This window comes from Saimiri boliviensis, chromosome 3 (genome assembly GCF_048565385.1).
Source record: "Saimiri boliviensis isolate mSaiBol1 chromosome 3, mSaiBol1.pri, whole genome shotgun sequence".
NCBI lineage: Eukaryota > Metazoa > Chordata > Mammalia > Primates > Cebidae > Saimiri > Saimiri boliviensis.
Window position 1 is genome coordinate 63,469,966 of NC_133451.1, and position 23,096 is coordinate 63,493,061.

The 23,096-nt window shown below is 34.1% G+C and overlaps 1 protein-coding gene across 4 annotated transcripts in view; it reads right to left on the minus strand.

Annotated features, from left to right (window-relative positions):
• The window catches only part of UGT2A1 (UDP glucuronosyltransferase family 2 member A1 complex locus), a 37,036-nt gene extending 17,805 nt beyond the window's left edge, over positions 1-19,231 (minus strand). For 2 of the 4 annotated variants that reach the window (XM_003931913.2, XM_039468148.2), the window contains exons 1-3: positions 19,172-19,231; positions 13,590-14,358; positions 5,656-6,285 (exon numbers count right to left, since the gene is read on the minus strand). In XM_003931913.2, coding sequence (XP_003931962.1) covers positions 5,656-6,285; positions 13,590-14,304 — 1,345 coding nt within the window. In that variant the 5' untranslated portion in view covers positions 14,305-14,358; positions 19,172-19,231. The remainder of the gene's footprint in view (positions 1-5,655; positions 6,286-13,589; positions 14,359-19,171) is intronic. The other 2 variants (XM_039468149.2, XM_003931911.2) reach the window with 1 other exon arrangement.
• Between the last annotated feature and the right edge of the window lie 3,865 nt (positions 19,232-23,096).

Below are 23,096 nucleotides of genomic sequence, written 5' to 3' on the forward strand. Positions count from 1 at the left end.
TGAAGGAAGATGGAAGGCATAACATGTAATGTTACAAAGCTCAAAGAACTAAGTGTTTGGCCAGCCATGGTGGCTCATGCCTGTAATCTCAGCACTTTGGGAGGCCAATGTAGGCAGATCACCTGAGGTCAGGAGTTCAAGACCAGCCTGACCAACATGGTAAAACCCTGTCTCTACTAAAAATACCAAAAATCAGCCAGGCATAATGGCAGACATATGTAATCCCAGCTACTCAGGGGACTGAGACAGAAGAGTCGCTTGAACCCAAGAAGGTGGAAGTTGCAGTGAGCAGAGATGGCACCATTGCACTCCAGTCTGAATGACAATGCAAGACTTTGTCTCAAAAAAAAAAAAATCACCTAGGTTTTTGGGATTAATAAGGGGTTTGCATTCCACAACTAACACAACTAGGGAAATTCTTTTTTTAGTTTATACACGGCACCTTTCAGAATAGAAGTTGAGTTGCTGATGATGCCAGTATACCCACATTATGATTTCTTTGAAACATCCAATGGCAGATCACCTGAGGTCAGGAGTTCAAGGCAAAAGGAGTATTTAAGCCAAAAGAGCACAATCTCGCTGAGTACAATTTCTATTCATGACAAACTAAAAACAAGCAGGTAACAAACTTCTTAAGCATGAGAATAGCAAATATGGAACTCATCCTTAGTGACTATCTTTTTAAAAAAGAAGTAACTATATTTAAGACAACTTTTATTATTAATCAAGGAATACACTGTGCGCTAGAGATTCTTGATAGTTAATAAATTGGACATACAGCCATATACTACGGTACAAGTTGTTCCTTAAGGAAAATTGATCTACGGTATTAGAAGCCAAGAAAGTGGTTGCCCTTAGATAGGAGTTGCGGGGACTGAGAAAAGGAAAGAAGAGGAGCTAAGGATTGCAATCATGTTTTGCATATTAATTTGGGTGCCAGTTGCAAGGGTGGGGTTATTTTGTGAAAATTCAATGAACTATAAAGTTTAGAATTTATGTTTTACAGAAAGATTACATAAAATTTGGAAAACCCACAACACTGATCACAGGAAAGCTACATGTAAGAAGGACTTGAAAGCCTTATGTGAGGAAAGATTAACAGAAATCTCCAAGTTTTCCAGGAAAACGGTGGGAAGCAGAGAATGAGAATTCGAGTGGGGATAGGAAAAGGAGAGAACCAATAAAGAAAACACTGTGCCCAGAAAAGAAACTATACATCAAATACAAATAATGCATGAGTGATTAATCTAGCTCAGTTCCAGACAAATTGGATAGAGGAGAAGGTTAAAAGGCTTGTTAATTGGAGTTTATTCAAAAAGTAAAAAGTTGATTTAAAAACCAATAGTCACTTTATATATTTTACCATACTGGCAGAACAAAGAGAAGAATAATATAATAATTTCAATTGAATGCATAAAAACATTTGATAAAATTTATCATCCTTTTATAATAAAAATTTATTTGAATTAAAAAGGGAGATTCCTCAATCTAATGAGTCATATCTACTATTAGCCTACAGCAAACATCACACTTACTGGTAAATAATGAATTATTTTTCCACTGACATCTAAAATGAGATGATGCCCATTAATTTTCATCTAATATTGTGCTGGAGGTCTCATCGACTGTTAAGATATTTGTTTTCTTCATGGGCTGGGAATGTAACATTAGTTCTAGGAATCCATTTAAAATTTATCAGCAGGAAATGCTTGAGGGGCTGGATACCCCATTCTTCAGGATATGCTTATTTCACATTGCATGCCTGTATCGAAACATCCCATATACTCTCTAAATATATACACTACTATATGCTCACAAAAGATTAAAAATAAAAATATATAGAAATTTAAAAAGAGGAGCAAGGATTAAAGTTTAGATTTAAATTAAATATTAAATGCAAAGAATGAGTAAATAAAATATATCAGCAGGGAAAGAGGAACCATCATAGCACTGACTGTTAAAACTAGATTACACCAGCCAAGTGTTACATAACTTAGTACGGGAATTTCTGCTCCTCCAATCTACAACTCACTGGGATGGTTGAAGACAGCCTAGAAACCCCCAAAACACAGAAAAATAATGGAGCCATCCAATTTCCAGTTGCCTTACCTGTCTAACAATTTTCACTACAATGACCAAGGTCTTAACCTTTCATGCTTCAGCAAAGGCTAGTCCCAAATTCTACAGTGAGAACTATCTATGTGCTGTACAGCAGTTCTCTCAGAAGTTGAGGAAGAAATAATGTTCAGAGGCCAGGCACAGTGGCTCACATCCCAACACTTTGGGAGGCCGAGGCAGGAGGATCACTTGAGGTCAGGAATTCAAGACCAGTCCACCCAACATGGTGACACCCTGTTTCTACTAAAAATACAAAAATTAGCCTGGTTTGGTGGCGAGCCTGTAATCCCAGCTACTTTGGAAGCTGAGGCAGGAGAATCACGTTGAACTCGGGAGCAGGAGGTTGCAGTGAGCTGAGATCTGCCACCGCACTGTAGCCTGGGCAATACAGTGAAAGTCCTTCTCAGAAAAAAGAGAGAGAGAGAGAGAGAGAGAGAGAGAGAGAGAGAGAGAGAGGTGGGGGGAGAAATAAGGTTCAAATAAGACTCAGTTAAATTCGATTGTGCCATGCAGAATCTTTGACCTGCACAAAATTTATTAAGAGATTCACTTCTGGATATGAGTAGCAATAATTTTCATAATTCTCGATATCCTTGTTCCATTAGCTATTAAAGGTATTTGTTAAATGTTAATTATTTTACTCATTTCATCTGGAAGATTTAAGACTTCCTCACTGATATAAAAAACAAGTTTTTTAACTGGTTCGATCGAATATGTCCTTGTACTTATTCCTATGTCCTTCAAGATATTTGGAGTTTTTCTTTACCACAATTTAACGTATTATTTCTCTAGTCTATTTTCCCTACAGAAAACTGAAGAACAACTATTGTAATAGAAACTCCACAGAAATATGACATATTGTTAGCTCTCCTGTGGTCAAACATAATAATGTAAAATTGTGCATCTGCCCTCTTTCAATATCAGCTTACAGTTAACCAGGTGTTCTTAATCCTTCGAGAAACATGATAACAAAACTCAAAACAGGGTTTTGCCAGTTCTTCACAGTATACCTCTATTTGAAATAAAATATTCAAGGTAGTTATTTTTGTTCAAGTATTTTTAGTAACATGAGAAGCATAAAGAATTTAAGTAAATAGGATATTTCACTCCTTAAATGACAGAATTTCTAAAGCTAGATTATTATTCTGTAAAGGTGAGAAGTTGGGAACTTGATGTTTTACAAAGGCTTTTTCACACTTATCTAATTTGTTATGGCTTCCTTTGAGAAGGAAGGTTTAGTACATACCGGAAACCATTTATTTTTTGCAGATTTTTTGGGGGCTACTTTCCATTTACAGAGCTCCATGATAATGTAACTAGGGTTTTATCATTGCAGACTTCTCAAGTAGTTTGGTGTAAATAATACTTAATAAAAGTATAATTATTTATAATTGACATGACATATCACACATGATGTCATATGATCCTCCTAAAGAGTACAGTGAAATTTTTAACCCTATCTTAAAGAAGAGAAAGCACTGTGACTCAAAAGTTTCAGTTACTTGTCTGAGATCACAGTTAGCAAGTGGAATCAGAACCTAAAGCTGCATGCATTTTTCAAGACCCTTCACCATCTTATTTTTTTGTATGTCTCTTATTTAAGGTGTATAGATTATTAACTCATCCAGTAGCTAAAATGATCAGTATTTAATACATACCTCGGTAGTGATAATTATTATAGAACACATTTCTAAAGTCTTGAGACATACTCATGTGAATTATACCTAAATTAAAATAAAAATGTGTTTTGAAGGCATATAAAATTTGAAAGCCAGGGGGAAAAAAAAGTTAAATTATGCCTTAAGGGAATTTTTAAAAAACAGAACTATACTTATAAAATTCTAGTTACCATATCTTCAAAAATACTTAAATTTTATTTACCTTGCATATATTTTATATGTGATATATTTAATCTTTCCTTTAGAAAAATTCCATGAAAAAGTTGAAAAGTTTTTGATGAAAAATTATTTCAAGAGTTTTGCAATATCAAAAAAAGAAAAAAAGATACATGCAGTTACCACTTGTGAAAGATAAGACTAAGATCAAGTTAGTTTAAGAGTACTCTTGCTTATATGGCTTGCCAGAGGTCTTTGTACCTGTTCTTACCTACCCCTAAAAGGCTTTTCTTCCAGGGATCTTATGGATTCTCTTTCCCTTTTTTCAGGTCTTTGGCCTGATGTCATTCTTTCATATGATACTTTCTCTGCCTGCTCTGTTTAAATACGCAACCTCACTCTAAGAACTATCTGTTCTTCTTACTTAATTACATAGCATATTTCACAGGCTAACATCCATATATTTTATACATTTATTTTATTTATTCCCTGTCTCCTCTTATTAGAATATAAGTTCAATGAAGCAGAGTAGAGATTTTGATCTGTTTTGCTTATTGTTGCATTCCTACTACTTAGACAAGTTGTAGGAACTAAGTTGGCATTCAACAAATAGTTATTTTACACAAAGAGAACAAGAGAGAAGGCAGGAAGAAAAAAAAAAGAAGGAAGAAAGGAGAAAAGGAAGGAAGGAAAGAAGGGAGGGAGGGAGGGAGAGAGGAAAGAAGGAAGGAGGGAAGGAAGGAAGGGAGGAAGGAAGGAAGGGAGGGAGGGAGGGAGGAAAGAAGGAAGGAGGGAAGGAAGGAAGGAAGGAAGGAAGGAAGGAAGGAAGGGAGGGAGGGAGGGAGGGAGGGACGGAGGGAGGGAGGGAGGGAGGGAGGAAAGAGTGCCTAGGGGAAAGAGGGGGAAAGGAAGGCAAGTCAAAAGGTATGCAAAAGATCTTGTATGTTACCTCTGTAAGAAATTACCAGTGGTAGCATCATCTGTTAATTCCTGCTATTAATTAATGTCTTGAGTACTATTAAGAGATCTGGAGGCAAAACCGTTCAAGAGAGAAGGAAATAAAAATATAAAGGAAGACTCACAAAAGCCAGGAAAAATAAGTAATATAAACAGTCTATCAGGACTGGCCTTGATTATTAACATTATTTTGTCTGATTCTCATAAGGAATCTCTCATTCAAGGAAATGTGAGGCTGGCCGTAGGATAGAGAAAATTTAAATTGAGAAATGGTGCTAAGTACCCAGAAAAGTGTAAAGATAGAGAGACAGTGAGAACCAGGGTAGAGTGTAAACTCTGGTTTTCTATTGCCTGATTCTATGCTTTTCAAAGCTTTCTGCAGACAAAGAAAAGAATGAAGGACAAAGGAGGGCAGTAAATCATGTAGCACCTCAAAAGTATTTGCCAGGTTATTTTTCAGTGGTGCTATAATGTATACTCACAAAGGCACTTTCATTTATATTTTGAAATTGATTTATACATTGAAAAGCTATGACCTAAATATGTACAAAGTTGTTTGCATTGAGACAATAGCATACATATTAATACCACCATTTCATTTTAAAGGATTTATTTAAAGAGAATAATCAGGGAATTGTATATACAGAAACGTAAAAGTCCATTATCTTCAGCTTAGCATTGCCATAAGACAATAAGAATAAATAAGGGATGTGGAGTCAGTAAAAAAAGAAAATTGTAGACTTACCTAGAATTTTGCTATAGTATGAATTCCATTCTCCCCAGTAGGACTGAAATATATAGTCTTGCAGACAATAAGATATGGCATTTTTAATCCTTTCACCAAAGGTCATCTGGTCAGTGAGTTCTGACAAGGCTGCAGGTACATAGGAGACTGGTGCTGGCATTTTCCCACAGTGTCTCTCCACTGTTGATGCTGGAGAGAACCTCAATGTGTATATAAATGGAATTCCTAATTTCAGAGCAATGAGATCACCACAGACTGTTGCTGGGTCTGCTACCAACACATCAAAACCACCTTTCTGAAGTCTTGCCATTAACTTGGGGTTGTATAGTACACCATCACAGATTTGTATATTAATTTGAAAGTAAGCATCTAGAAATTTTCCTAGTCCTTTGTAGAAAGCCCATATTGTGAAAGGAGTTGGTCTATGGTCAGTCCACAGCATTATCATATGCTCAATTAAGGAATCTATATTGTTCTTGTTGTAGGAAACAGGTATCACTTCAAAATTCACAGGAGGATCAGGATTGGAGTCGATGAATAGAGTTGCTGATGAAGCTAGTGCAGTCACACTGTGATTTCTTTGAATCAACTCTTCTAGAATAATCTTAATATTTAACCAATGGCTACCATCTGTAGGCCAAATTAACACATTTCCACCTAGAACAATTTCAGTCAGAGTCAAATGAAAAACCAGCATCTGGACAAACTTCTTAGGCATGGTGAAATCCATTACGGAAACCATACAACTGTAGATCCTTCAAGATGAAAAAAAACCTTCAAAGTAGGTTTAGGTCAATTTTTAAATAAAATGATAATTTTTGTGATGGTTATACTCAGTCATAGATCAATTGATCTTTAGATTAAAAATAATATAATTCAAATTTTTATATGCATTAACACCAGTATTCACTAACAGAAATAAAGTCTGGTTCTATTGTAAAGAAAAGGAAACAGGGAGATTATAAACCTACAAGGTATATATTCTGTGATAATAAATATGATTCATAAAATACATCTTTAATATAATACATTTTTCATAAAATTCAATAAACAACCTTCACTCAGGGGAAGTTCGCTCAAACATTTCAAGGTGTTTTAGATTATTTGGATTATAGAATAAAGTATTACGCATTTGATATAGAATAGCTTCCTTCTCCAGAAAGCAAATTGATCATTGTCTCCTACTCCTTTGTTACTGGAAACTTTTCAGATTTTTTCTTTACACAAATCAAGAAGACAGGGTCTGGAACTCCAAGGAAGCACAGACTTTGTTATTCAGATAAGTTAGGTAGACACTGGGGTTCAATAGCCTAGATTCTAATACTGTCCTTTTCCAAGATTTCTGATGCTGGGGAATTATCCAGACCCTCCCTTTCTCAGTTTTCTCAAAGAAAAATGAGAGATAATGCCATTAATTTATTATATTACGTTATAGACTAACAATAGTATCTGTAAAGCTATTTTCAAATGGCTTGGTACAAGGAAAGGGTGCAGTAATGTTAGCAGTTTAAAAAATTTGCTTGAAGATTGATCAGGAAATCAGCAGGTCAGCTACAAAATGACTGGTTAGACTTGGATATAGTGATGCTAGGTATGGATACAGTGTGGCAACTCATGATGAGTCCCAAACTGAACAATAGCAATTATGTAACAATGCTGTTTTGAAATCATTAGAGGCCACCATTGAAAAGAAAAATAAGAACAAATACAGTGATTAAAGGGATAAAAATTAAAAATTAAGACCGAAAATAAGTGATGGGTTTTAAATTTATACTCAGTTGCCTTTAAATTATGTCATTTCAGGCTTTTGAGTAACAAAAGAACCAGTAGGACAGAAAACAGGAAAGATGAGAGAGAGGGGATGGTGTTAGAATTTTTGCATTTGTGTCCTCTCAAGAGTAAGCCTCAATTTAAGTGTAGTAGCAGTGCCTTTAAAATTAATTAGATTTTGAAACAAGGCAACCACAGAAGAGTGTAAATAATCTTAATGGTCTTCAAAATAAGCCCAGCAAAATCATAAAGGAATCTATTGCTTTCAGAAACTTTCTATACAAAGCAAAAAAAGCACCACATTACAGAAAACATGAACAAAAGTTTATGTATAAAATACTTATATTTGTTCAAATAATGAGTTACATGTAAGGAAATTATGATAAATAATTAGGGATTACTCACAAATGCAGCTATGATAGCACATAAAACTTTATCAAAATATGTAGCAATATCTCAAGTGCATATAGATATCCCTAAATTACCTAGAGTAAGAGGAAAAAATTATTTTGGTCAATTTCCACTTTTTAGTGATGTCTGCAGGGCAATAAAATATTTATCTAATTCATTGAATAACAATAAAATGTATATAATGCAGTTAATTTGAATTTATAATCCTTAAAACAATGTTTTTGTCTTGTAAAATGTATATAATGCTATTAGTGTGAATTGATAATCCTCAAAACATTTTTGTATGAAAGTTTTTTTCCCCCTAAGCTCTTGCCTGAAATCTTCTCTTCCTAAATGCTCCCTGAACATTGAACCCGATGCCTAGGATTCAACTCTGCTGGCTCTTTTTTCATTGTCTCCCCAAGGCCAGAAAAGACTGGAAATCAGCTTTCATACTGTTTTGGGAACATGAGTTATTCAGTTTTATTTGAGTTTCTTGATTTTACATTTGCTTAATTCTCTAAAAGCTTAAAATTAGATGTACTTTTTTCTTTGTTTTGCTATGCAGAAACTGAGTATCTTCTAACACTTTACTTTTTAGCTCAGAGTGGAGTCTGATATCAAATGATTCACCACTTTCTGAATTGTAACTAGGCATACTACTTAGCCTCCTCATTTACCAAATGATCAGAACAATGATACCTATTTCCTATAGTTTTGTGGATGGTGTGAAATGATGCAGGTAAATTATTCACAACAATCCCTGGGCTCAGTAAGTGATACCTACCTATGATATTTTAGGGAATTTTATTTTTTAAATGACCAAATTAATCAGATCTCATTACCTTGACCCTTCTCTACTTTTTCCCCACTCCTGAAGTGACAGACTAGGTCACCTAAGCTTTGGTGCAGAATTTCTCAAACACAGAGTTTCCCCACAATCAGTCATGCTCAGTCTTTAGGCAGACCACAAATGATAGGTAATTAACAATGCACAGAGTACCAAAGTTTATAAATTATTTATTTTAAGAAATATACACATAGAAAACTCAAGATTATATCCACACAAATTGTAACTTCCATTTCCTTTTGTTCTGATGCCCCTTCATGAGTGGGAGCAAAAAAACATAGAGTGACCACTATCTCCAAGAATTTTCAATGTCCAATGTCCATTATATCTCCAATGTAATGCCTGTGGTTGTGATTCAGCTTATGGATCATTGAAGAAAAGGGAATGACACTAGAAGGTTTTGAAAGATTCTAACCAATCAAGATTAATGTAAATTAAAACAGAAGAAGAATAAAGGAAGGAGAGAAAAAAGCAAAGAAATGATTAGTAAGAAAGGGAAAAAGAAAAAAAGGAAGACCTAAGTAGAAATGTATTATTCTACAGGAAAATATTCCAGTACAGTTTTTCTTCTTTAAAATTACTGCTGAAAATCAAGAATCATGGAAGTATATAAACTTAAATATGTTTCATTTCTAGCACTTTATTTTACATTAATTATTCATGCTCAGTGACAAAGATCTAGGTATTATGATAATTGTTTTTGAAAATCTAGATTTCTTATTTAATAGACTTGCAAAAAAGTCTGTTATTATAAATGGTATTAACATTAGAGATTATTCACCTAATTATTCATATATATTGTTATGTATTTTTACATATTATATACATCAAATATCTAGAGATTATTCACAAAAAGACGTTTCTGTTTTTACAGAGGTCAAAGGGCAAAGTACTGTTGTTAACAATATGTAATGCTTATGGATTGTAAGTATTTTTAGTGATGAAAATGTTATATTATTCTTTTCTTATATGTATCCCAGTTTTGGTTTTTTTTCTTCTTCTTCTTAATAAAAGTAAAAATAAAATTTACCTGGTTCAATTTTTAAAATATATATATGCTTGAAATCTGCAGAACCCTTTACTTCCTTTCAGTTAAAGATGGCTTATAAAGCTCTCTTAATGCCAAAAATACGTCCCTAAACAACCCTTCCCAGACAATAGAATCACCTGAAGACCTACCCCATAATGAATAGCAAGTTACCTAGTGATGCAATGGCCCAATTATATTCAATTGACAAATCAAAAATAGGCAAGAAATAGAATAGCAGATTTTAAAAGCTAAATACATTGAAAAGAAGACAAGTATCCAAAAAAAATTTAACCTAAAATATTCTAAACAGTTAATAGATTTGCACCTGAAATTTAAAAAGAAGAGAAAAAAACATCTAGGACTAGGAAATACGACATCAAAGATTTGGTGTGAGAAAGATTTTAATTTGGATACTGTTTTCTCAAAATATTAACATGCTTAGTATTTCCAATCCTCAATATTCTCATTTGCATTAACAACTTTTTTCTTGCAATGAACTACAATGGTCCATTTCAAGGACTGAGAGAAAATATATGTAAATCACTTATCACAGTGGCTAGTGCATAGGAAGATATTAATATAAACTGCTATCACTATTATGATATCCGTGAGTTTGAGCTAGATACCCATGTTCTAAAATTTTAAAAAGTAATTTTATGTTATAAATATCCAATTTCTACCAATTAGCAGGGCTTAAAGACTCACTCTGAGGTTCTCATTGCATGGCACTGCAGAGAAGTAATCTTAGGGAGCCATTCTATTTATTTAGTCAGGTGAGACTGTTTCAGGTCTGAGTGGCTATAAATTTGTTGCAATGATGCAATTAAAGAATTTTAAGCAAATGTAGATCAATTCAAATTACAAATTGGAAAGAAGTTATTATTACAAGTCAGTTCCATTTATCATTTTCCTTTATTATTCTACATCCACAAAGCCTTGCACAAAAACAAGTAACTCTATAATGTCAATACTTTAGTTCTTACCTGTTCTTTTAAACATGACTGTTCATGTCTCTAGCATCAGTAAGAATATTGTGTTTTAGTAAAGACAAAATTATATAGTCAATCTAAGTCAGAAGAGGGTAATTTGATCAGAAACATGATATAACAAAATCAGAGAATAAGAACATCTTTAGAAATCTTCATTATGTTTCTTGAACAAATTGTTAAGAAAGATTAGCCTCATATCTTAAGACTGAAAGAACAGTGTGCTTTTATTACCAGCATTAATTTCAGGCAAAATAAAATGGAACATGTGATTCTGAGAATGCCAGCCTAGGTAAAGTAAATTGGCCGATAACTTCACAAATAAAGAGCACAGTAATCATGAGAATTAGAATTCCAAGGTTGATGATGAGCAATTGACAAAAACTGAAGTGGGATTACATTTTTAGGATTAAAAATGTAAACGCAAGAAACTTCCTATGTACATTCCACTCTTACATGAACTGAGATGCTGCACATATTCAGACGTCCCTTTTAGTTTACCACATACTTGAGGATATGAAGTTTTCACCATCTTGACAGTTTCATTGTTTCATAAAACTTCATTTTTTTTTCTCCTCTCTGTTTTTATTAAGATCTAGTTTTAGCCCTAAGGTGTTGCCCATTCGCTTTTATCTTTATAGGACACAGACTGCTATGTGAATATTGTCTGTAAACACCTGCTCTCCTAATTGTGTTGCTATGTGGTCTCTTAGTGCATTATTTTCCTCCATTTATCAGCTACACCTGTAGGGCAGGTTCTTACCATCTTTCCTAGAGTGATACCTTAGTCTAGTCTCACAGCTTTCAACTCTACTGCCATATCTGTCCAAGTGCTTTACAGAAAATGAAAATCAGGTCATGTTTCTCTTTAGATGGTTCTCAGTTGCTTATTAGATTAAAAATGCTTTTAGAATGATGTACAGGAGACTGAAAATGTTCATTGAGTTCATTCATTCTTGTGGTTGTGGTTTTTTTTTTTTTTTTTTTTTTTTTTTTGAGTCGGAGTTTCGCTCTTGTTACCCAGGCTGGAGTGCAATGGCGCGATCTCGGCTCACCGCAACCTCCACCTCCTGGGTTCAGGCAATTCTCCTGCCTCAGCCTCCTGAGTAGCTGGGATTACAGGCACGCGCCACCATGCCCAGCTAATTTTTTGTATGTTTAGTAGAGACGGGGTTTCACCATGCTGACCAGGATGGTCTCGATCTCTAGACCTCGTGATTCACCCGCCTCGGCCTCCCAAAGTGCTAGGATTACAGGCTTGAGCCACCGCGCCCAGCTCATTCTTGTGGTTCTGACGTCACTAGCATCTTTTCCCATGTCTCTCTACCTTACACTTGGACCTTCAGAAATACTAAGTTATCAGGAAGATTCATTGCACCTGTGCTGTTGTGTCTTCGACTTTGAGCACACTTTTTCCTTCCCAATTCTTACCTTGCAGGAAAACTCACATTGAGTATTTTAAAATATTCTTAGGCTTCACCTGAACTCTGAAGTTTTTCAGAATACCACATTCTGCCCATCACGTAATACCTAACTCCTCTACATTTTGTATTTTGTACATATTTCTGTATTCACATAATTCACATAATAAATATTTCTTTTAACATTCACATAATAAATATTTCTTTTAACATCTAATGTAACATTCACATAATAAATATTTCTTTTAACATTCACATAATAAATATTTCTTTTAACATCTAATGTAACATTCACATAATAAATATTTCTTTTAACATCTAATGTAACATTCACATAATAAATATTTCTTTTAACATCTAATGTTAAAAGAAATATTTATTATGTGAATTATGTGAATACAGAAATATGTACAAAATACAAAATGTAGAGGAGTTAGGTATTACGTGATGGGCAGAATGTGGTATTCTGAAAAACTTCAGAGTTGGGGAGGTGGGAAGAGATAGCATGGGGAGAAATGACAGATACAGGTGAGGGGACGGAAGGCAGCAAACCACACTGCCATGTGTGTACCTATGCAACAATCTTGCATGTTCTTCACATGTACCCCAAAACCTAAAATGCAATAAAAAATAAATTAATTAATTAATTTAAAAAAATCTAATGTATCTGCTTGATTGTGAAATCCGTGAACCCAGGGACTTTATTTTAGTCTTCCTAGGAGAGTACTTAGTAAAGAGTAAGAAATCTATAATAAATGAAGAATGAATAATAAAATTCAAAAGCATAAGAAATGGATGAAGCCTATTTGATTTTTAGTCAAATATGTGCATAAACATTATCAACACTATCAATATAGGCTTTTTGATGCTAATAATCATTGATCATACTTTTATTCATCATGCAAACATCATATCACACTTAAGCAAATTAAATAAGCTTAGCATACATAAATCATCCTGATCAATGGTGGTGATTTTTTTTTAATTCACACTTTACAATTAAAGATGTAAAGTCTTAATCTATTTTGTTTCTTTATTACCCTTAATATTTATTAAGCAATGATCAAAGATTATGTTTAAGAACATATATGTATGTTCCTAAACATGCATACTAATGTCTGTATTAATAATAGGCTGTGGAAAGTTTAATCTTTTCTGGCTTTCTCCACACAGCACTGCAATTTCTAGGCAATTCTTATTTTAAGCATAATATCTACATGAGATATAGTCCTGCTTTTAAACTGAAGTATTTGTCACTATATTTTATCCACAAAAGAACTGAATTTAAGTCCATGAAATTAGAAAACAACACACCGTATTTCTGAAGTACAACATCTTTTATCTTCTTTTCTGCTATCAAGTTATAGTAATACATAGTGTATCAATATGTAGAACTAAAAAAGAATAGCCATAGGGAACTAAAGAAGAGACTACACAAAGTTCTGTTTGTTCAAATTCGAGTAATAAGAACAAAATTGGTTACATACCTAAAGCTTTACTATAGTACGAATCCCATGATTTCCAAAGAGTTTCAAACATGTAGTCCTGTAGATGGTAGGAGATGAAATTTCTTATTCTGTCAGTGAAAGACATTTGGTCGGTGAGCTCTGATAAAACCGCAGGAACATAGGAAGGAGGGTATGGTACCTTGCCACAGTGCTTTTCCACTGTTGAGGCTGGAGAAAACCTCAAGGAGTACATAAATGGAATTCCAAGTTTTAAAGCTACTATATCACCACAAGGAAAAACTGGATCTGACACCAGGACTTCAAACTTGCTTTTCTTTAGCTTTTCCATCAGCTGTTGGTTTTTAAGAACGCCATCACAGATCTCCTGAGATACCATGTGAAAGTCCTTGATTACTTTGGCCATTTCTTGATAGAATCTCCAGATGGTTGAAGGAGATGGTCTATTTTCCAGCCATGTCAAAACAAAGTCCTTGATTACTCTTTCTATTCTTTCTTTGCCAAAGGGCACCTTATATATTTCAAATGTCAGAGATGGGTTAGAGGCTGGTGTAATGAAAAGTGCACCAGAGGCAACTAGGACAGTCACATTATGCTCTCTTCTAATGAGCTCATCTATAATTATCTTAATATTTAGCCAATGACTACCTTCCATTGGCCAAATCAAAACATTCCCACCAAGAGTGGTTCCTATGAGACTTAACTGAAGGGAGAACAGCAGAATGCTGTTTAACATGATGTGGCTTGATGCGGAAGATTTGATGAGATGTGAAGCAAGTGCTTTTCTCTGCTTTTAAAGAAAAGAAAAAGGAAAGACGAAAGTATTTCTCAGTTTTGAGGCAAACTATTAATACCCTTAAAAGCTTTCTCTCTACAAAGCGATAGTAGTCATAGTAGGTCTATATTTTAGAGTAATTACAGATTTATGGATAATGTGTCTTACTTCCCAATCTGTCGCTATAGTTTTAGTGCTTTAGTTATGATTCCTGCTTACTAATCCTCCTTTTGAACTTAATCCTCCAACCATTTTGTGTGTGTTTCATAATTGCTAAATTTTTAGAATTAAATTGGATAAAGCTGCTGTATATCTCAACTCTACATTCAGGTCTAGGTATTGAAACCTCAGATAGGACCAAAACTCATTCAGAAATTTAAATATATTAATACTGTAAGTTTTTAAATTTTTAATGCATTAATATAATTCTATTTGTCAAAATTAAACATTATAATGTTAAAATATATAATTATTTTAAATATTTATAAACATATATTACTATAAATATGTTAAATTCAAATATTTATAAATATTTATAAATAATATGTATAACACATATTGTTATATTTATTACTACTTTAATAATATGTTTACAAAAATGCTTTATGTTAATCACCCAGAAAATATTATAAATAAATGAATAACATAAAATATGTGCAAGAGATTATAGGTAATGTTACTAGTGAATAGAAGCTATTTAAAGAGAATTACTAATTTAAGCATACTGCTACCAAAAGTGCTGCTCAAAAGCTATCTAGCCTGCATGAAAAACAGCTACTTTACATCTAGACTCAGCGTACAATGATTGCTAGCATTTTAAGTCCTTGTTACATGTCAGATATTATGCAAAGTCCAAAGTCTTTAACATGTTAATTTCATTTTTTGTTCATTTTAGAAAAGATTCAATTAGGTAGGTACTATAATCACTCCCACATCAAAGGAAAAGAAACCACTGCCCAAAGAGATTGAATAACTTGCCAAGTTCCTACAACAAAATAAGAAAATATTACTTATTGGATACAATGAAAATACAATATACACTACTTGGGTGATGAGTAAAAAGCTCAGATTTCACCACTATGTAATGTATCTAAGCAACACAACTGCACTTGAACCCCTAAATCTATAAAAATAAGAATAAATAAAAGATAAGAACTGGTGGTAGCAGTCTTAAGGATCTCTGACTCCCAGAGTCTATTGTATTAACCGCTGGGATACATTGCCCCATCAGAATGTATCATGTCCCTTTACCAGCTAAGAAATCTGTATGAATAGCAGACTGCCAAAAACATGCTAACACAATACAAAATTGTGTAACACACATTGGATAATATTGGATCAAATAATTCAAGTAAAGTGATTTTCATGAAAATTATATGTTTGTAAGCATGTGTCTGTGAATAAGCTAAGTGATTCTTTTTGTGTTAATGAAACTTCTGAAATTATAAATTCTATGCTTTTAGTCATATCATAAAATTTTCTCTTCTAAGCTCTCCCATCACCAGAGATAATCTCTATGGAAACATCAACTGTTTCATTGAAACAGTTACTTTTATAAACTACTCTTCAAAGTTTAACAGAGTGATCATAAAATTCCTTGAATGGATTTCTATTTGAGGCTCTCTGCAGAAGATGTTATGGTTTGCACAAAATTTTTGGTTTGCTGGTGTCAGCCTGGTTCATAGTGACTTGGCAGGAAACTTTAAAATAATTGTCATAATTGTCACCAGGATGGAAAATTGGTCATGATCCACTGTTATTATTTTCTTCATTTTATTTATTGTCAAGGAATCAGATCCAGTTTTAGACAACTGAAACATAGTATTTTATTCACGTAATATTGAGACAGGAGAAAGCAAGAAACCAGTAAGACCGACAGTCAGAACTTGGCAAAAATTGTTTTTAACAAAAGGGCAGCCTGAAAACACAAGCTGCATGAGCTTCAAGCACAGATAAGGAGGCCAGGTCTGCCATAAAACACCCTGGGCTTTTGTAACCAGCAAGTTTTCATATACACATGGTGGGCTTCAGTTAGCATGCTCTTTTCATTTTTTGGACATACTCGGATGAGATAACTTACATAGGAGGGCTTGCATAAGTCATGCCTGCACCTGCACAGATGAGTTACACAGAACCAGGCATGTCTGCAATGGAAAATTCCATCTCCTGCCATATGTGCAGTAAGGGAAATAGGGTAATATGGAGTAACTCAGGTTAAAGGCCTGCATGCACACTAGAGGGAGTGGGTGGAGTTGTCAAAAATTCACATCTTTTGCAAATAAGAAACTATATTTTTGTGCCAAATGCAAATGAAACACCCCACCCCACTGGCTTCTTTATATAAAAGCCTTTTATTCAACTGAGAAATGGCAATCCTCACAGCCCCCTTTCCTCTGTGTAGAGCTTTTCTTTTTCACTTGTTAAACTTTCACTCCAATCTCACCCTTGATGTCCACGCTCCTTAATTTTATTGTTGCTAAGACAAAGAACTTTAGGTAATAACTCAGACAAGGAGACTGCTCCGGTGACCCTAGGCTGCTTCACTGTTTATTGGGTATATAATGATACATACAGCATATAAGAAAACTATATATTTAAAAAAATACAATTGTAGTTATTAAGTGACAAATATATTACCTGGAGTAAAAGTGATGTTTAAGATGCATTATCTTTTTCATATAATCCCTTCTCTTTCTCTTCCCGAGAAAAGTAACAAGGGCCTTCAGATGAAATGACATAGGTGGAGTGTTTTCAGAGATCCATAGAAATTACTTCCAGGTTTTGTGGGGATTAAGTGGATTAAGTGTAGGGTGTAGGATAGAAAAGTTAAGTGTAGGGTGGAGGATAGAAAAGTCTTCATGAAAGGTATGATGTTTGATACTCATGTTGGAATATAGGGTACCTGGATGTGCGTGACAAGCAGTATGTACAAAGACCATTGGTGTTATGCCACAAATGAGCTTTAGTGTTTTTACATGTTTCATTTTTTCATTTTTACAGAGTATATAATAGATGCATAAATTCATGTGATAGATGTGATGTGCTGATATAGCATAAATACTTGGGAAATATGACCTGTATTAAAAAGTTTCTCAAACTAGTGAGGTTAAATTTTAGATTGATTTATGTTTTTAAATTTAATAGTAAACTAAATGAAGGTATAAAAGGCTTAAAGAGGTTGTTAAATAAAAAGATTTTGCCTAAAACAAGGGTCTGAATTTGTGTTTGTAATTATTCTGATATTAAAATCACTGAAAAGCTAATCTGTCCTTGGCAGAAAATTTTTGAAAGAAACACATTGTATATCTGTATCAAAACACCACGAATATATTATAAATATATATACATACATCTAGTATGTGCCCATAAAAACTAAAAATAAACTGTGTGTAATATGATTACTGTATTTGTGAAAGCTCATGAATTCATAGAATAAAGCTAACATATTTCAGAAGAAGCTAGTATACTCAAATATTTTCATCTTAAACAATGACAATAAAAGGTATACTTTGCTTAATTGTGTTACAGGTAATTAGATAGGGATTCGGAATGTGGGGTGACAGTTTGACAATTATCACATTGCCTCTCTAAAAATAATAATTTTGCAGCCAGTGCCAGGGAAAGATAATCTCTTTATGATCCACAGCTGTTAACATTAAAGTGTCCATTGAATGCAGATGTCAGAGACCAGCAACTTCCTGGGCATCTGCATTTAGAGGCAAAATGTTATGACCATCCAGGGACACTTTACCATAAAAGGGAAGAAATCTTCAGATGAGCATGTATAGCACTTCGTAAACAGATTGTAAGTGCTCACTTCCCAAGGGAAAGAAGGGCACTACACATGTGGGCAGCCAACCCCAAGGGAAGAACCATGGGAAAGAGGAGAGCCTATGAAGTCCTAGGATCAAGGTTAAACAAGGCACTTCAGGTGCCCATTTGAGTCTCTTCCAAGTGAGTTTTCCTTTCTTTCCTGTTTTAAAGCCTTTAAAATAAACTTCCACCCCTGCTCTGAAACTCAGTCAGTCATGCCCCTCAGTCAAATTCTTTCTTCCGAAGTGAGGGTTGAAGTTGCTGCAGATCCGAAAGGATTTGCCGCTGGTAACTCAGAGACCTCTATCGGTTGACAATTGTACATAAAGGCGTAAACATGGCATTTACATTAACACAATTAATTGTGCTTTTGCAACACTATTTTCTTTAGAAAAACTTTTTCTTCTTTCTTTTTTAATAAATAAAATTGATTTTGCATAAAACTTATTTGACTTACAGCATTAAACTTATTTTACTTACGTTTAAATAGATTTTAAAATACGTAAATATTTAAAGATCAGTAAGACAATATTAAGAAAATAAAATACCCACTAAGGATGACATCTTACATCCTCCTATTCATGTATTGTCTTAAAGACCACAATGGTTACTTGTGCACCTTATCCTTGTCTTCCCCATGTCAGTATAAAGTTTATTATTTGTTACTTTATGTATCATCTAATGAAGGAACAAACAACTCTCCACTCATAGGAATAAGAGGCATGAGAAGAACCCCTAAAGAGCCTATGAGCTCACACTTAGACAAAAGTCTCAACTTACTGCTCTGTCACACAGTTCCCTCAATATCTGTAAAATTATTTTGAAGTATAAAATCTAGGAGAAAAAATGCCTCAAATTATAAAATAAAATGAATAACGTGTCCATAGGTAAGCAATGAAACAAACCAAAATGTAAACCAACCTTTTAATGATTGATATTTCTTTAAGAAGAAAGTAGAAACTAAATTTAAATATACATTTTATATTAATTATCATGAAGTTTTCTAGTTTCTTACCTGAAGTTTCCTTAAGGAACTTTAGCAGCAATCATTTGACATTAAGACGAGGCTGAATGTGAATAAATCCTAGCTGGAAAAGTGTAATATTATGAGTAATATGATCTTAAATGGAAAAAAAGATTATGTAAAGTCGTTTACATTTAACATTTTCCACCCATTACATTGTAAAGCAGATTAGCTTTTGTTAAAGGTATACACTTCTACTGGTTCCTTAGCAAGTATTTGCTCTGAATTTGACATTTATTACCATGGTCTCTGTCCCTACACTGACCAACCAAGTATGTCAGGACGCATTTAAAATAAGATTTACAATAGTTAGTAATCTTGAGTTTGTTATTAAGAGGTATAAGCAATTAAGATCCTTCAAACTCATGAAACAGACAATTATTATTTTTATTATAAAAAGAAATTAAAAAATTAAAATGTCATTTTATTTATTTATTTATATATTTATTTTCCTGACTCAAGATGATGAAAGTGGGTGGTTTGATTTATCTTTGTCGTTAATAAAGAAGATAGTAATTTAGATCACGAAATAAGGTTTTTAGAGTTACACACCTTCATTATGCAGCATCCTTGGGTAAGAAAATTACTGCTATTTATTTGTGCAAACATTTTGGAGTAGCAAAATATAAGATATCATTTATTTATTTATTTATTTTGGCATAGTGTTCCAAATATGTCACATTTAGGAATAACTAAGTACTGGGATAAAACATCACCATTTGTTATTTTTACTGATAAATAAATGTGGAAATAAATTTTATACAGCTAATAAGTACAGAATAGTCCCGCAAAGATATATTTTGTATGATAATATTGAAGAGGAAATAAAAGAGAGCAGCCTGCCCCACACAAGTCTTTAAGTTCAAGTCAGCTTGGATTGCATATGCCTGACCACAAATATTCATCAATTCATGTAGTGCAAATTTAGTCTTGATGAAAGAGAAGTAATATCCGTGTTTCATAGAATGATTTCTCCATTTTGAAGAGCCAATATAATTAACTTCTCAGCTGAATAGGATGAGTCGTCATGCAAATATTTCAACATAAGCCCTCAAATAAAAATTTTTCTGAATTTTTACACTTACTTTTTGCCTTCACACTTGGAACACAGCACAGGTGTTAATTTTTTGGATCCCTGTAGTTTTCAATAACATCTATTTGATCATACTCTGGTGTCTTTTTATAATTCTAATCACAAACAGACACACACACACGTACACACACACATTCCATTTAAGCCAAATAATTTCTTTGATAACTAGGTTTTTTAAGTTTTTTCTTCTGTTTGGTTCTCTGTACTGTAAAATTCATGTCAAATATATTAACTATAATATATAAGATTTTTTTCTTGTCCAAGATTTTTACTTGCTACAAGTGGTTAAATTTCTATCTATGGCAGAATGAGCTAAGCCAGTAACTTCGAAAATATTGAACAGAGTGATTCCCAACTTGACAAAAGAGAGACTCAAAATAAGAAAAATTTATAATGAACATCCAGCACAGTAGGCCAGATGACTCCCTATGATTCCAATACATTTCTAAGTGTAAAAGGGCACTGTTATTCTATTCATTCTCCCAGAAAGAATAACAGGCAAACACTTGATTAACTCAACAAGAAAATAATTAGTTGATGAAGATTTTTTTAGAAATGACTCATTTTACCCAATTCAATGACAGCAATTTTCACCAGTTATAATTAATTTTTAAACACCGGATAAAGTATCATCAACTTCAAGGTTAACAAACAAGCTTCTTTGTAAAACAACATTTCGTACTATGTGTGATATTATTTATTTTTTTCTTTTTCTTTTCTTTTTTTTTTTTTTTTGAGACGGAGTTTCGCTCTTGTTACCCAGGCTGGAGTGCAATGGCGCGATCTTGGCTCACCGCAACCTCTGCCTCCTGGGTTCAGGCAATTCTCCTGCCTCAGCCTCCCAAGTAGCTGGGATTACAGGCACACACCACCATGCCCAGCTAATTTTTTTTGTATTTTTAGTAGAGACGGGGTTTCACCATGTTGACCAGGATGGTCTCGATCTCTTGACCTCGTGATCTACCCACCTCAGCCTCTCAAAGTGCTGGGATTACAGGCATGAGCCACCGCACTTTGACAAATTAATGGCAAATATTTTCTTTTTATTTTAATTTCTGAGTTATTTTTCCTATGTGTATCAGTTGCTTATTGCTGTGAAAAAAATTACTTCAAATTTAGTAGCTTCAACCAACAATCATTTTATTAGCTACCAATTTTTTGGGTAAGCAGTGCATGCTGGGCTTAGTTGGGCAGTTCTGTTGATTTTCCTGTTTATACCTCATAAAGCAAAAGTCATCCTGGTGGCTCTTTGTGATGGTTAATTTTTGTGTCAACTTGGCTTGATGGTAATTTTGTGTCAACTATGGTGTCCAGATATTTGGTCAAACATCATTCTAAATATTTCTGTCTAGGTGTTTTGGGAATGAAATAATATTTCACTGGATTACTCTTCACAATGTGGGTAGGTCTCATCCAGTTGGTTGAAGGCCTTTAAAGAACAAAAAATTGACATCACACTAAGTAAGAAGGAATTCTGCCAGCAGAATGCTTTTGGTCTCAAATTGCAGCTCTTCCCTGAGTCTCAAGACTGCTGGCCTACCTTGCAGATTTTGGACTAAGTAAGCTTCCAGAATTGTATGAAGCATTTCCTTAAAACAAATATCTATCTTTCTCTCTCTTTCTGCACACATATATATACACACACACAGACACACACACACACACACAGACACACACACACACACACACATATCCTGTTGGTTCTCATTCTTTGAAGGACCCTAACACACTCAACTTAGATTGTCTAAGATGGCTTCACATAAGATGTGGATGTCAACTACTGCCCTCACTCTCTTGAAACAATGTTCTTAGACTTTCATGTAAAGAAACTCCATCTACCTTCACGCTGGTATTGTCCCAGAAAAGTGAGAATAATACCTGCAACTTTTCTTAAGGATTATGCTTTGAAGTCATATTTCACTTCTGTAGAGTTCTAGTAGATCAAACAAGTAATCTGACCAAGCCTAGAGTCATAGTGAGAGAATTTTCAGGGCTATATGGCAAACAGCTTACCACACAATACATTCTCAAATAGCTTCTCAAATTTAACATTCTTGTGAATGATTCTCTCTTCCTGTGATTAATTTTACACACATTACTTATTTCAATATAAAATTTTATCTCATTGCATTTTTGGCTTTTTTATAATTTAATATTTATGGTGCACTTACAAAGTGCCATGTGCTGTTCTAAGTATTTTATGTACATTAACTAATTTAATTCTTATAACAACCCCTAGGTAATATTATTTTTGCCATTTTCAGATGAAAATGCCAAGGCATAGAAAGCTTATGTAATTTGCTCAGTATCACTCAGAAACTTAATGTCACAACCAGTACTTAAGTGTACACTATGTGACTGCAGAATATGCGTGGATAGTCATAATGTTATTAAAAGATCATTTGTGATGACAGGGATCATGACAGGACTAGACTGCAGTTCTGGGCAGAGGCTTGCACTATGAATTTAAGCTCCAGATCAACTGCAAGAACAAACCGGCAATTCTAAGAGAACTCACTGATCCACTGAAGGAAGAAAACTGTTCCTGCAGGATCCGGGAGACACCCCAAATACTGTGAGTACCTCAACTGCAGAAGTTGGAAAGGGAGACCCTCCTCTCCCAAACACACACCCCCACTGGAGAAGCTGAAGATCTTCTTGTGGAAGAAGTTTCCAACTTTACCTGGAACTAAGTCAAGTTAGAGAGCTGAGCCAAGCAAAATACAGGGTTAGAAGAAGCAGCAGAAAGGCCCTGGGAGCTCCCTGGGTCCCCAAGCAGCCCATTCCTGCCTGATACCACAGGGATCCAATAAGAGGGTGGCC